This window comes from Spinacia oleracea, chromosome 3, assembly GCF_020520425.1.
Source record: "Spinacia oleracea cultivar Varoflay chromosome 3, BTI_SOV_V1, whole genome shotgun sequence".
NCBI lineage: Eukaryota > Viridiplantae > Streptophyta > Magnoliopsida > Caryophyllales > Amaranthaceae > Spinacia > Spinacia oleracea.
Genome location: NC_079489.1, coordinates 116718351 through 116730971, shown reverse-complemented (window position 1 = coordinate 116730971; position 12621 = coordinate 116718351). Strand labels below are relative to the sequence as shown.

At 40.0% G+C, this 12621-nt stretch overlaps 1 protein-coding gene, 1 non-coding gene and 1 pseudogene across 2 annotated transcripts; 2 read left to right on the top strand and 1 right to left on the bottom strand.

The window, feature by feature from the left end:
* Nucleotides 1-1544: 1544 nt before the first annotated feature.
* LOC110799365 (uncharacterized) lies at nt 1545-7162 on the bottom strand. The gene is made up of 2 exons (XM_022004617.2): nt 6446-7162; nt 1545-1673 (listed from the first exon to the last, which is right to left on the bottom strand). Exons 1-2 carry the CDS (start codon nt 7160-7162, stop codon nt 1545-1547), a joined length of 846 nt encoding a protein of 281 aa, XP_021860309.2.
* A 1139-nt stretch (nt 7163-8301) lies between these two features.
* Nucleotides 8302-8404, top strand: LOC130471053 (small nucleolar RNA R71). The gene has a single exon (XR_008931742.1). It is a non-coding gene; the product is annotated as a small nucleolar RNA R71 (small nucleolar RNA).
* A 3376-nt stretch (nt 8405-11780) lies between these two features.
* Nucleotides 11781-11880, top strand: LOC130471164 (uncharacterized; annotated as a pseudogene).
* Nucleotides 11881-12621: the final 741 nt, after the last annotated feature.

Here is a 12621-nt window from a genome sequence, read left to right as displayed (position 1 = left end):
ATTCATAAATCATGCGGAAAAACCATAAACCCAGGAAAACATATTATTTACACATAATCATTTAGCATAGATTAGATGCATACTCTTTGTTGCGTGCCTTCCCTAGCTGCGCCCGAACCGAACAAGAACAAGTCTTTAGGACTCCAAGTGTCGTCCCTCCGTAGATAGTCCACAGCACGTCCGGATCCGCCTTAAGATTGACCAACTAGAATCGCCCTTAAGGTACTATTATTTTCGGCACTTTATAGGCAAATGTGTAACTGAATTTTTCTCTCAAAAACTCACTTTGAATACTTTGAAAACTTGTGTTATAAATTGTGAGCCCTAGCCTCATATTTATAGCGGTATGGAAAGGGAATCGAAATCCTATTCAGATACAAATTAATTAAACCTAGAATCCTACAAGAACTCTAATTTAATTAATTTATCAAATAGAATTAGGAATTTAATCATTAACCGAACTCTGCATGTTTTAGGAAACGTGCACGAACACAAACACTTGCACACACACGCACGGCAGCCACGATGGGCCCCATGCGTGCGCGCGAGCAGCAGCCCACTCAGCGCCCGCGCGCGCTGCGCGCTGCGCGTGCTGTGCGCGCTGTGCGCGCTGCGCGCTGCGCGCAGCCTGCTGGGCCTGGCCTTGCGCTGGGCCTGGCGTGGCTGTTTGTGCGGCGCGCTTGGCTTGCTGGGCGATGGCCTGGCTTCGTGCTGGGCCTCGTCCGGCAGGCCTCGTCCGATGCTTATTCGTACGATGCGCTTCCGATTAAATTTTCCGATTCCGGAATTCATTTCCGATACGAACAATATTTAATATTTCCGATTCCGGAATTAATTTCCGTTTCGAACAAATATTTAATATTTCCGTTTCCGGAATTATTTTCCGATTCCGGTAATATTTCCGATTCTGACAATATTTCCGTTTCCGGCAATATTTCCGATTCTGGCAATATTTCCATTTCCGATAATATTTTCCGACACGTACCATGTTTCCGTTTCCGGCAACATCTACGACTTGGATAATATTTATATTTCCGATACGATCCATATTTCCGTTTCCGGCAATATCATCGTTTCCGGAGTATTCATTCCTTGCCTGTGACGATCTTAGCTCCCACTGAAACCAAGATCCGTCGGTTCCGAATATTCATAGATGGAGTATTTAATGCTATTAAATACTTGATCCGTTTACGTACTATTTGTGTGACCCTACGGGTTCAGTCAAGAGTAAGCTGTGGATTAATATCATTAATTCCACTTGAACTGAAGCGGCCTCTAGCTAGGCATTCAGCTCACTTGATCTCACTGAATTATTAACTTGTTAATTAATACTGAACCGCATTTATTAGACTTATCATAGAATGCATACTTGGACCAAGGGCATTATTTCCTTCAGGAACAACCAGGGGCACAACAATAGGAACTAATCTGAGAGAGTCTATCATTGTAAGATGTGCAGTAACAACCATCTTGGTAGAAACTAAAAGGGAGAATTTGTGACCTGCAACTATTGTCAGAAAAGGGGCATAGGGAGTATGAGTGGTTCACCAAGCAGAAAAAGGAACAAAATGACAGAGGGAGTGGTAACCAAGGGAATTCAGGGTATAACCAATCCGGAAATCAGAGTTCAAAGCCTGTAGGGTCGCAAAATACCAAGGGAAACCACAATAAGTCTGCCAATGAGAACAACAACCAGAATAAGGCTCCGGGAAAACTATTCGTGATGAGTAGAAATGAAACTGAACATTTTGCAGACGTAGTTCATGGTACTTTTTCTATTAACTTCGTGCTAGTTAAAACATTATTTGATTTGGGAGCAACTTATTCTTTTGTTTTGTCATTTGTTATTAAGAGTCTGAAGTTAGTAGATTTTGAATGATTGATTTACCTGTTATTATTCCTACTGGTGTAACCATAAGGTGTATAAGATTATTTAAGAAATTGCCCTTGAAGATAAAATATTGTTTCCTTCTGACTTGATAGAATTTAGTTTGGGGACCTAGATGTAAGTCTGGGGATGGATTGACTAAGTTTGTACAAGGCTAAGGTAGACTGTGAAATTCAAAAAGTAAGTTTAAGGAACCCTATTGGAAGGTTGACCTCATATAGATGTTTTGAGAAGTCCAAGAACCTTTAATTATTTCCGTAATGCAAGTGAGGAAATTAATTGATGAATAGGGAGTGTGAACAACTTTTCTGTAGTGTGTTAGAGGTGAGTAAAGAAGTTGGACTGAAAATCGAGGATGTTGCCATTGTGAGTGGATTCATTGATGTGTTTCCAAGTGAAATTGCAAGTATGTTACCTGTTAGAGCCCTTGAGTTCACTATAGACTTAGTTTCTGGAACGACACCTATATCTAAAGCACCATATAGAATGACACCTCCTGAAATGAGCGAATTAAGACACAATTGCAAGAGTTGTTTCGTTAAGGGGTATATTAGGCCTAGTGCATCACCGTGGGGAGCTCCTGTGTTGTTTGTTAAGGAAAAAAATAAGAGTATGGAATTATGCATTAATTTTAGGGAGCTAAACACCATCAAGAACAAGTATCCTTTTCCTCGGATAGATGACATATTGGATCAATTGAATTGGGCGAGTGTGTTCTCGAAGACTGATTTGTGTTTGAAGTATCACCGATTGAGGATAGCTGATAAGGGCCTAAGACCTCATTAGGACTCGTTATTGTCATTATGGGTTTAGAGTAATGTCTTTTGGGTTAACCATGCACCTGCCATAATTATGGATTTGATGAATAAGATTTTCCACGAATTCCGAATTAAGTTCGTTATTATGTTATTGATGATATCCTGATTTATTCAAGGAATGAGAAAGAGCATGACAAACACTTGAGGAGTATTTCGGAAATGCTTAGGAAGAATCTAGTTTTAAGTAAATGAAGTATACAAATGGTGAAGTCATTGTGTATAAGTGACACCGACGGAAAAGTGAAGGACTAAATTGATTGAAAACTACGTTACGTAAAAGAATAGATTTAAGAGAAGATTCGAGTGGTCCAGGATCGTTAGAAATCATTTGGTGTCTTGAAAGATGGGAGGAATTATATGAATTGGTGAAAGAGCTAAGAGTTAAGCCCAAAAGTTATGCATCCATGAAAGGCGTGATGAGGTTCGGTAAAAAGGAAAAGTTGAGCAGAAGGAGTTTCTGTAGATCCTGCTAAGATTCAAGCTGTGAGTGAGTGACTACTCCAAAGAACGCGTCCGATATCTGAAGTTTTCTAGGCCTAGATGACCATTATAGGAGGTTGTGAAAGACTTTTGGAAGAAAGCAAAACCAATGACCAACTTGTTGAAAAAGGAATAGAAATTCAAGTGGAGTGAGAAATGTGAGGAAGCTTTCCAGATTTTAAAGGAGCATTTGACCTCCGCACTCGTTGTCGCGTCAGTTGAAACCTTATGAAACTAATTACCCTACCCATGACCTAGAGCTAACTTTTATTGTGTTCGCCTTGAAGATTTGGAGACATTACCTTTATGGGGCAACAGGTAAGATCCTTACCGACCATAAAAGTCTGAAATTTTGGGAAAAAGGTCCAGTGAATCTTGGGGACGACATTGAAAATGAGTATTTCTTTCCACCCTGCAACCGATAGACAGACTGAGATTACTAACGGAATATATGTTGAGAGCATGTGCTATTGACTCTTAGGGTAGTTGGGAACCACCTAGATTTGATTGAATTTTCTTACAACAATAGTTACTATACGAGCATTAAGATGACACCTTTTGAGGCATTGTATGGAAAGAATTGTAGAAATCCCACTTGCTAGAATGAGTTTCGTGAAAATATTGTATTGGGGACAGAATTCGTTGAAAGAGAAATATCCAAAGTTATTCCCTAAGATGAGTTACGAGGGCGTAACTCATTTTTTTTAAGGGGGTAGAATACGATAGAAATTCGCGCTTTTTACCTATTTTTGTAGCAATTTTATGCATTTTATGCTCATTTTTAGCAACTTATACATGTCGATGCAAAATAAATAGATTCTCCGCATAAGAAAAGGTATTCTTGAGTAACACAAACAACTTTAAGTTGGAAAAAGAGTGCACATGAGTGGCACAAGTATTTTTCTAGTAAGAATGAATTAAAGACTTTCAAAAAAATGTTTGAGTTCTTCTTGTGTCAAGTTTCGGGACGAAACTTCTTTTAAGAGGGGTAGATTGTAATCCCCCGTATATTTATAATGTTTATTAATAAAGTTTTACGAATAACTAATTATATTTAAATTATATTGGTGAATTTTAGTTTTAATGTATATTTATTTATTCAAATGCATTTTAAATATTTTAAGAATTTATGAAATCAAATAATTTTAGAATTTTATTTTGAAAAGAAATCGAATTGCAAAAATAATTTGATTTTGGATAGCAATCCTAATCGGTTTGGATTCAAACATCAAAACCCAATCCTAATTCTAGTCTAAATAGTGCAGCCCAAAACAAATAAACCCACCACTCTCTTTACTTGTCCCAAATTCACGTAAAAACAAAAAACAAGAAAACCTCAAATTATCACTCTCTCCCTTCCCTTTCACGTCAACTCCTCCTCCTTGCTTGCTGCTGTTGATGCCGCCGCCTCTGCGACCACCGTCGTCCCGCCGTCGTCGATGCACGGTAGTCCCTTCCTCCTCTTCTTGTTCGTTCTTCTTTTCACGCTATTTTATTTCTTGCTTTCCTCCTCAATTGCCTTCTGTTTTTGCACAGCTCTACGCGAGTCTCCTCTCTTCGCACACCACCACCCAGCGTCACCACGACAGACGCCGCGCCGCCGCCTGGTCTGCTCCGCCGCGCTGCCTTGTTATCCCACCGACCAGCCTTGTTATTCCCTCTTGTTCATCGTTCCTCTTTCCTTTCCTTCTTTCGTGTGCCATCATCATCAACGCACGCCACCACCGACGCAACTACCACCCAGCACAACCACCTGCCGCCCAGCCGCGACTACCTACTGTCGTGCCTTACCCGCCGGCTAGATCTCCCCTCTCTTCTCTTTTGGTTAATTCTTAAACCCTAAACTAATTAAATGTTATAATTACGTTTTATTAATATAATTCATGTTTTTGTTGAATTAAGTTATAGTTTTTGTTATTAAGTTATGAATTTCATATTATATATTTTGCATAATTAATAATTTAAATTTCAGATTACATAGTTTAATTGAAATAAGAGTTTGAATTATTTAAAGTATGAATTTTAAGTTTTAATGGTTTAAAATCATGGTAGGATGATTGTGGATTATCAAAATTATTGTTTCAATGTTCTAAGAATGTAAGTTGGTCTTGGCGATTCTTTTAAACGAGTTATATTGATGAAAATTTAAAGTATGATGTTTTTGAAGAGTTTTCAACGAATTTCAATCATTAAATCAATAATTATGATGCTAGGAAATCAAATATCCAAGTTTTGATATTGGGGAAAGTTCTAAAATGTTGATTAATACCATTGTGATCACTTACTTAATTCAAAGATAAAAACAGTAGTGATTAATTGTTTATTGTATGACTTATGTGATTGTTGAGTCCTAAACTGAGTTTTAATCTGTAATTCATGTAAAGTGAAACTGAGTAGCAATAGCTATAGACTGTGCACGTCTGAAGTGAAGGACAATCAGGAGTTGGGGTCATAGGTCGCCTATGGCTTTTTCTGGGGCCGGATTGATCACTGGGTCTATTTTATTCAAAAGTTCTTTGATATCGCAGGTCATTGGGGTTACGGAGTCGCGCCCGTACCTCGTCTTCTTAATGAAGACTTCTAGTAGCAACTCGGTCCATTGACTATTTCAATTAAAATAATGTTAATGATACAAAGGTCTAGTTCAGTCAAATATAGTCTCCAAGTCTTTATGTTCTGGTTATCCTTACTTATGTTTATTAGCATCATGTTAGGGTTGTTCGTTTAGTAGAATCATGTTAGGATTATTATTGTTTTAGTATGTAGTACTCAACTTTGCTGATTACGTGCTTTGTTTGTGTGTGTTGATCATGGCTATGCCTTATTGATCCTGTGATGACCCATTTTGGTGAGCAGTCTCTAAGGATCAATAAGCGTTGCCCATCTACAGGTTTGAAGATGATGCATCATTGGGATCGGGATTAGGGAGCTTGTATTTATTTTTGTTTTGCTAAGTGACTTGAGTTTGTTAAATTGGACTTTAAACATGTCGTACTATTTATATTTCCTTATTTTCGTTGATTGGTTTTTGGGACTAAATCTGTAATCGATTATTTATAAACCTAAAGTTAGTTTTATGTTTTCCGCTGCAAAATTCAGAATAAGCCGTTACGTTTTCACACGGGCGATAATACTTTGATAATTCTCTATAGTTATATTTATAAAAAGGGTTATTTTAGAAAAAGGAGAATTGTCGGGGTGTTATATCTATGATAGCCCCCGCCGTGGCCAAAAATGGTCTCCCGAGAATGATTGGGACATGAGCGTCCTCATCAATATCGAGCACCACAAAGTCCACGGGGATGGCGAACTTGCCTACTCGCAATGGCACATCTTCAACCTTGCCGATTGGATATTTGACCGATCGGTCGGGAAGTTGAAGTGTGATATTGGTAGGTACCAACTCTCCAATGTCAAGTGTAGTGAACACCGAATATGGCATCAAACTCACACTAGCCCCCAAATCACATAGGGCATTCCCAATTTCAAGGGCTTTGATTGCACATGGGATAGAAAAACTTCCCGGATCCTTGAGTTTTGGGGGCATTTGATTTAGAATGATGGCTCTACAATTCTCGGTCAAATTCACCGTTTCCTTTACGTCGCAATCTCTCTTCCCACTCAAAATTTCCTTAAGAAATCTTGAGTAGGTTAGCATTTGCTTCAATGCGTCCGTAAAGGGAATGGTAATATGCAATTTCCTAAGAACTTCTAGGAATTTCGAGAATTGAACATCCAACTTATGCCTTATAAACCTTTGGGGGTAGGGAAGTTTAGGAGTGGGGAGAGGTAGAAGAGTAGCCTCTTTTGGCTTTGAAACATCATTCGCATCATCTATGTGAGGCTCCTCTTCTACCGCATCATCGTCATTTGACCCAACAATCCCATTTTGATCTTTCCCTTTTGACTCGGAAACCTTACTAGCTCTAGCACTACCATCTAGAATCTTCCCACTCCTTGTCACAATGGCATTCATTTGCCTTGGAGCTTGACCTTGGGGTGGGAGACTAGTATGCACTTGTTGTTCCTTAATGGTTCTAGCAAGTTTTGCTAATTAAGTTTCAATCATTTTCAAATGAGTATTGGATTGCTTAAATCCATCCTCGAACTCAACATTTTTCTTGGCTTGCGCCCCCATGAACGACTCCATAAGAGCTTCAAGGTTAGACTTGAGAGGCGGGAGTGGTGGAGGTGCATTGCCATAACCCATAGGATGTTGTGGGAGTTAATTTCCATAGGTCCTTGGCCCATTGAATCCGAGAGGAGAACATTGAGAACCACCATATTAGCCTCCCGGGTTCAACGGATAGCCCCCACTAGAAGCACCCCTATATTGCCCATAAGGATTGTTGTAACCCCCTCCAACTTGGTGGTTGGGGTTATAACTACCTTGATTGTATTGGGTTTGATTACCAAGGCCATGAGATTGACCATAGGATGCTTGGCCTTGATAGCCTTGCGCCCTATAGTTACCTCGGCTTTGATTATCATACCCCCCTCCTTGGAAGGATCCACTTTGGTAATTAGCATGCATTGGGGGACCTGTAGGTGCTTGTCTATTAAAGTTTTGGTTCGGGGGGCCATCATATCTAGGCCTCTCATTCATAGCATTGGCATATTCCACATCAAAATCCTTCATAAGAAGGGACATAATCAACATATGAAACATTATGCAATAAATGGCACATATTAGGGAAATGTCCATGCTCACCACAATTTTCACAAAAAGAAGTATGTAATGGCATGGTGTTGAAGGAACTCACCTTGCTCTTCCCCTTAGTGAGAAGAGTAGCCGATGGTGGAGGAATTGTAGATGGTGATGGAGGTTGATTAGGAGCACTCTCAAGCTTCTCGAGCCTTGAGCTAAGCTTCTCAATTATATGCGCTTGCTCCATTGCATAGATCGAACCCTTGCCATCCTCACCTTTACTCTTGCAATCATAGTTCCTTGTTCCTACGTGCCATGCTTGGTAGTTTTGCACGACATCTTCTATGATCTCCTCTATTTGGTCCTCCGTCTTATTCATAATTGGACCACCCACCCCCACATCAAGACTTGTTTTGGAGGTTGGGCTCAATCCCAAGTAGAAAGTTTAGAGGAGGAGCCATTTAGGAATCCCATTGTGAGGGCACTCCCTTTTATATTCCTTGAACCGATCCCAAGCCTCAAATAGAGATTCATCCCGCTTTTGCTCAAATTATTGGATCTTATGACGGTACTCCGCCGTCTTCCCGTGCGAGTAGAACTTGCTCAAGAACGAACTTGTCACTTAATTCCAAGTCCGAAGTGAGTTTGCCTTGACCTCCTTGTCAAGCCAATCGCTAGCACGCCCTAAGATGGAGAAGCGGAATAGCGTCAACCTTATGTAATCGGAAGTCACTCCATTGTGCTTAATGGTATCACAATAGTGCTTAAATTATTTCAAGTGTTCATGCGGTAATTCACTACTTTTTCGCAAAATGGATGACTTTGCACCAAATTAATCAATGCGGGCTTTATTTCAAAAAAATTTGCATTGGTAGTCGGCGCTTGAATGCCGCAAGTTGCCTCAAAGGCTCCCGGAATTCCTAGGTTCTTAACCGGAAGAGTCATTCTCTCAGTGGTTGGACTTGTTGACTCGTGATCCGTAGCTTCACTCAAAGGTTCGAATCTATTTTAGCTCGACGAACGGGTCCGGATACGTCTCAAGCTTCACAAAGTCCTCTCTAAGTCTAGGTCGAGAGGGTAGAGAGGTTTATGACAAGTTCGACCCCTATCTTGCATACAAAACTCAAACAAACCGTAGCAATGCAAAGGAAAAACTAAAGCAAGAATGAAATATTTTTGGATTTTCTTTGTGGTTAAACTAGACTCAACTTAACTCAAAAAACAACAACCGTTCCCCGGCAACGGCGTCATTTAGATAGACGGTATTTTCCGCGTCGTTAAACGAAACGTACCCTATCAAACAAAATTTATAAAACACCTCGCTACCAACTATATGAGTTATAGTGGAAGTTCGGGGTCGTCCCAAGGAAACGGAGAGTTATGAGGCACATAGTTAAGCTAGTTTAGAAACGGAGTTTTAATATGATTATCAACTACAAAGCTATGCTACCAAACGAGATTATCAAATAAGGAAAGCGGCTAGGGAATTGGGGATCGGCTAGGGACAATTGGGGAAGGACGAAGGCTAACACACATTGATGATGCAAAGACTTGACAAATAGGGGAAAAGCAACGAATGACGCGCTCACCACCTATTGGATAGAACGCGCTTAGTTCTCTAATCTAGGAAGAGCTCTCGCATGATCCTAAGACTAAACAACTAGAAATTGAAATCAACTCTCCACATGCAACATCTAAATTCACAATCTCTTGCCAAATCAAAATGAAGCACTCCAATCAATCCTAGTTGAACTAGCATTTACAACTACCAATTCACTAGTCATGGAATTCCTAAGCATCAAATCAAGTTTAATCACAACACTAACATGCATATCCCTTCAATTTCCCCAAATTAATTCCCAAGCTTCACCCCTATCCCTAACCTAAGAATCTACTCACAATTCATATTTCTAGCTAATGAAATCAAGGAGTAAGAGCAATTAGCCATTGAATTGTAAATTGAAATTGAAAGAATCAACAACTAAGAATCAAAGTAGAAAATCAATTGAGAATTATGAGATGAAGAAATTCAAGCAAAATATCATCAAAGCATTAAAAAATTCAAGAAATTCAAGAAGAGAAGTAAAGCATTAAGAATTGAATTGAAAACATTAAAGAAATCAAGAGTTTAGAGAATTACAAATGAAGCTTCCTCCAATTGATGAGTTTCTCTCTCCTCCAAAGCAGAAAACTAAGAACTATGCTCTCTAGAATTTCTGAAAACTAAACTTGATATTCTAAAATTGGATCCTCTAAAATAAAAATCAATAAAGCTATTTATATGTTTCTCCAAATAGAAACTTAAAATTCAAATAAACCCAGCCCGCGTCGACGTTTGGTCGCGCAGACCCTCTATGCGATCGAACGGAGTGAAATCGTGTGGGCACACATTATTTTTGTGCGAGAAAACAGAGCGAAGAATATTTTCCTTCGTCACGTTCGACCACACGAAATTTCCGTGCGATCGCACGGACCTGCCTTAGCCAAATTCTTCATAATCTTCCGTGTGGTCGCACATCAACTTCGTGTGGGCGCACAAATTCTTGTGCGGGCGAGTGATTTTCTGTGCGATCGAATGCAAAATCTGGGGACACTCTGGTTAAAAATTCCATTTTGTGCGATCGTTGAACAGAGCACGACCGCACAGGGGCACCTTTGTGCGACCGAACAAGAAAGAAGTTCGACCGCACAACTCTGCTTCTTCCTTCAGTCCACCTTTTCTTCTCTGTTCGGTCGCACAAGACCATGTTCGGTCGCACAGCTCTGCTTTTTTGCTCCAATCTACTTGGTTTTCCACCATTTTCCACAAGATTCACCTATAATACACATGATGGAAAGAAAACATAAAAATGCTATGAAAAACTACATAAACTACGAAAATCATAATAAAACTAATACGAAAACCTAAGCTAGGAGCGGCATAAATGCCGCTCATCACCTTTCTCATGGGCTACCTTTTCAGCTACTATTTTTTCTGTGACTACCTTTTCAGCTACTTCCTCAACCGGATCACTAGCAGACACTCTAGAATCATCATCAAATGCATATAAGGGCCTTCATACCCATGCCCACTCCGCAGTGTAATAGCATTTGCAGTCTCTTTATTCTCAGGTTGTGAAGGGAGTTGCCCTTGGGTTCTCCTCGCAAAACTACTAGCCATATGGGCCAATTGATTTATCAATGATCTAGTTATGAGCAGCAAGAGCATCAATATTTGCATCCTTTTCCGCAAGAGACTTTTGCATCATGAGCATCATATTGCAGATCTCCACTAACTTAGGGTCAGAATGAGAGGCTTGAGGCTTTGATGGTGGAATCTGTGCATGTGGAGAGGTATAAGATGGTCTAGGGAACCCAAGTGGTCCACGAGACTGGTGTTGGTGCTTGTAGTTGCCCCGTGGTTGATATTTTTGTTGTGGTGGAGGAGGATGTTGAATCTGATGTGGATTCTGAACATTGGTACTCTTGTAGGATAGAAGGGGACTATTTTTGTATCCCTCTTTATAAGAATTGGAGTACGGGTTATTCTGCTTGTAGGCCAGAAATGCATTACATTGCTCAATGGAGCTTCTACACTCCAGTGCATAATGGTCAGACACCCCACAACTATCACAAACGTACATTCACAATTTGTGCATTCATTGCAGCTATACTAACAGGTTGAGCAGATTGAGATGATGTAGCTTGAAAATTATCGAACTTGTAATGTAAGGCAATCATTTGAGCAGTAAGTTGTTCAATATAATTTACCACATGCTTACCACCATTGTTGGGTAGGCCCTTAGGATTCTTATATTGGGCATTGTGGATGGCCATCTCCTCAATCACCTCCATAGCTCTAGACACAGGAAGTTGCATGAACCTCCCATTAGAAGAAGAATCCAGAATAAGCCTAGAATCATTACCCAGACCATTATAGAACTGTTGAATCATGAACCAAGGTTGTAGACCATGGTGTGGCCACTCTCTCTGTAAATGCTTGAACCTTTCCCATACTTCAAACAAGCTCTCATCTGCCAGTTGTGTGATGGAAATAATTTGGCTCCTCAAACGGGTTGTCTTCTCAGATGGGTATATTTCACATAGAAAGCAAGAGCCAAAGATTCCCAGTCAGTGATTTTTATAGCTGCTCGATTGAGCCCATTAATCCAAAGCTTTGCCTTTCCACTCAGAGAAAATGGGATAAGCTTCTCCATCGTCTGCTCCGTAGTCACATTCTTCTACTTGATAGTAGATCAATATTGTATGAAAGACTGAATATGAAGATTAGGCTCTTCACCCTTCTCTCCACCAAACTGATGCCTCTCAATCATATTTATCAAAGCAGGATCGATTTTGAAACTGTCAGCAGCAATAGTAGGCATAATTTCCTTAGGTAGTAACGAAAGACTTGGCTTGGAGTAATCCGCAAGCCTCGGCTATGTTTCATCACCCATCTCTGAATCTGTAGTAAAAAGATCACCGATAAAATGATTAGATTCAGAGTTAGAATAATCTCCCAACTGTTTGATAAAGTTTCTTCGCCTACAAAGAGTCCTTTCAAGTTCAGGACCAAATGGAGAAAGATCACTAGCATCTACGATCCATCTTCACCATCATTTTCTTCTCCTCCATAGCCCATACCTAGACCCGCAGAGTATTTTCCATCCTCGTAACTATTTTCAGCAACCTCTAAGATAGTAGTGAGAACCTCAGTATCATACTTCCATCTACCATCTCCAGTCCCATATTTGTACCAATTAGGGGTACCATCATTACAGTGCATGTCACTGAACTTGTTCTTAAGG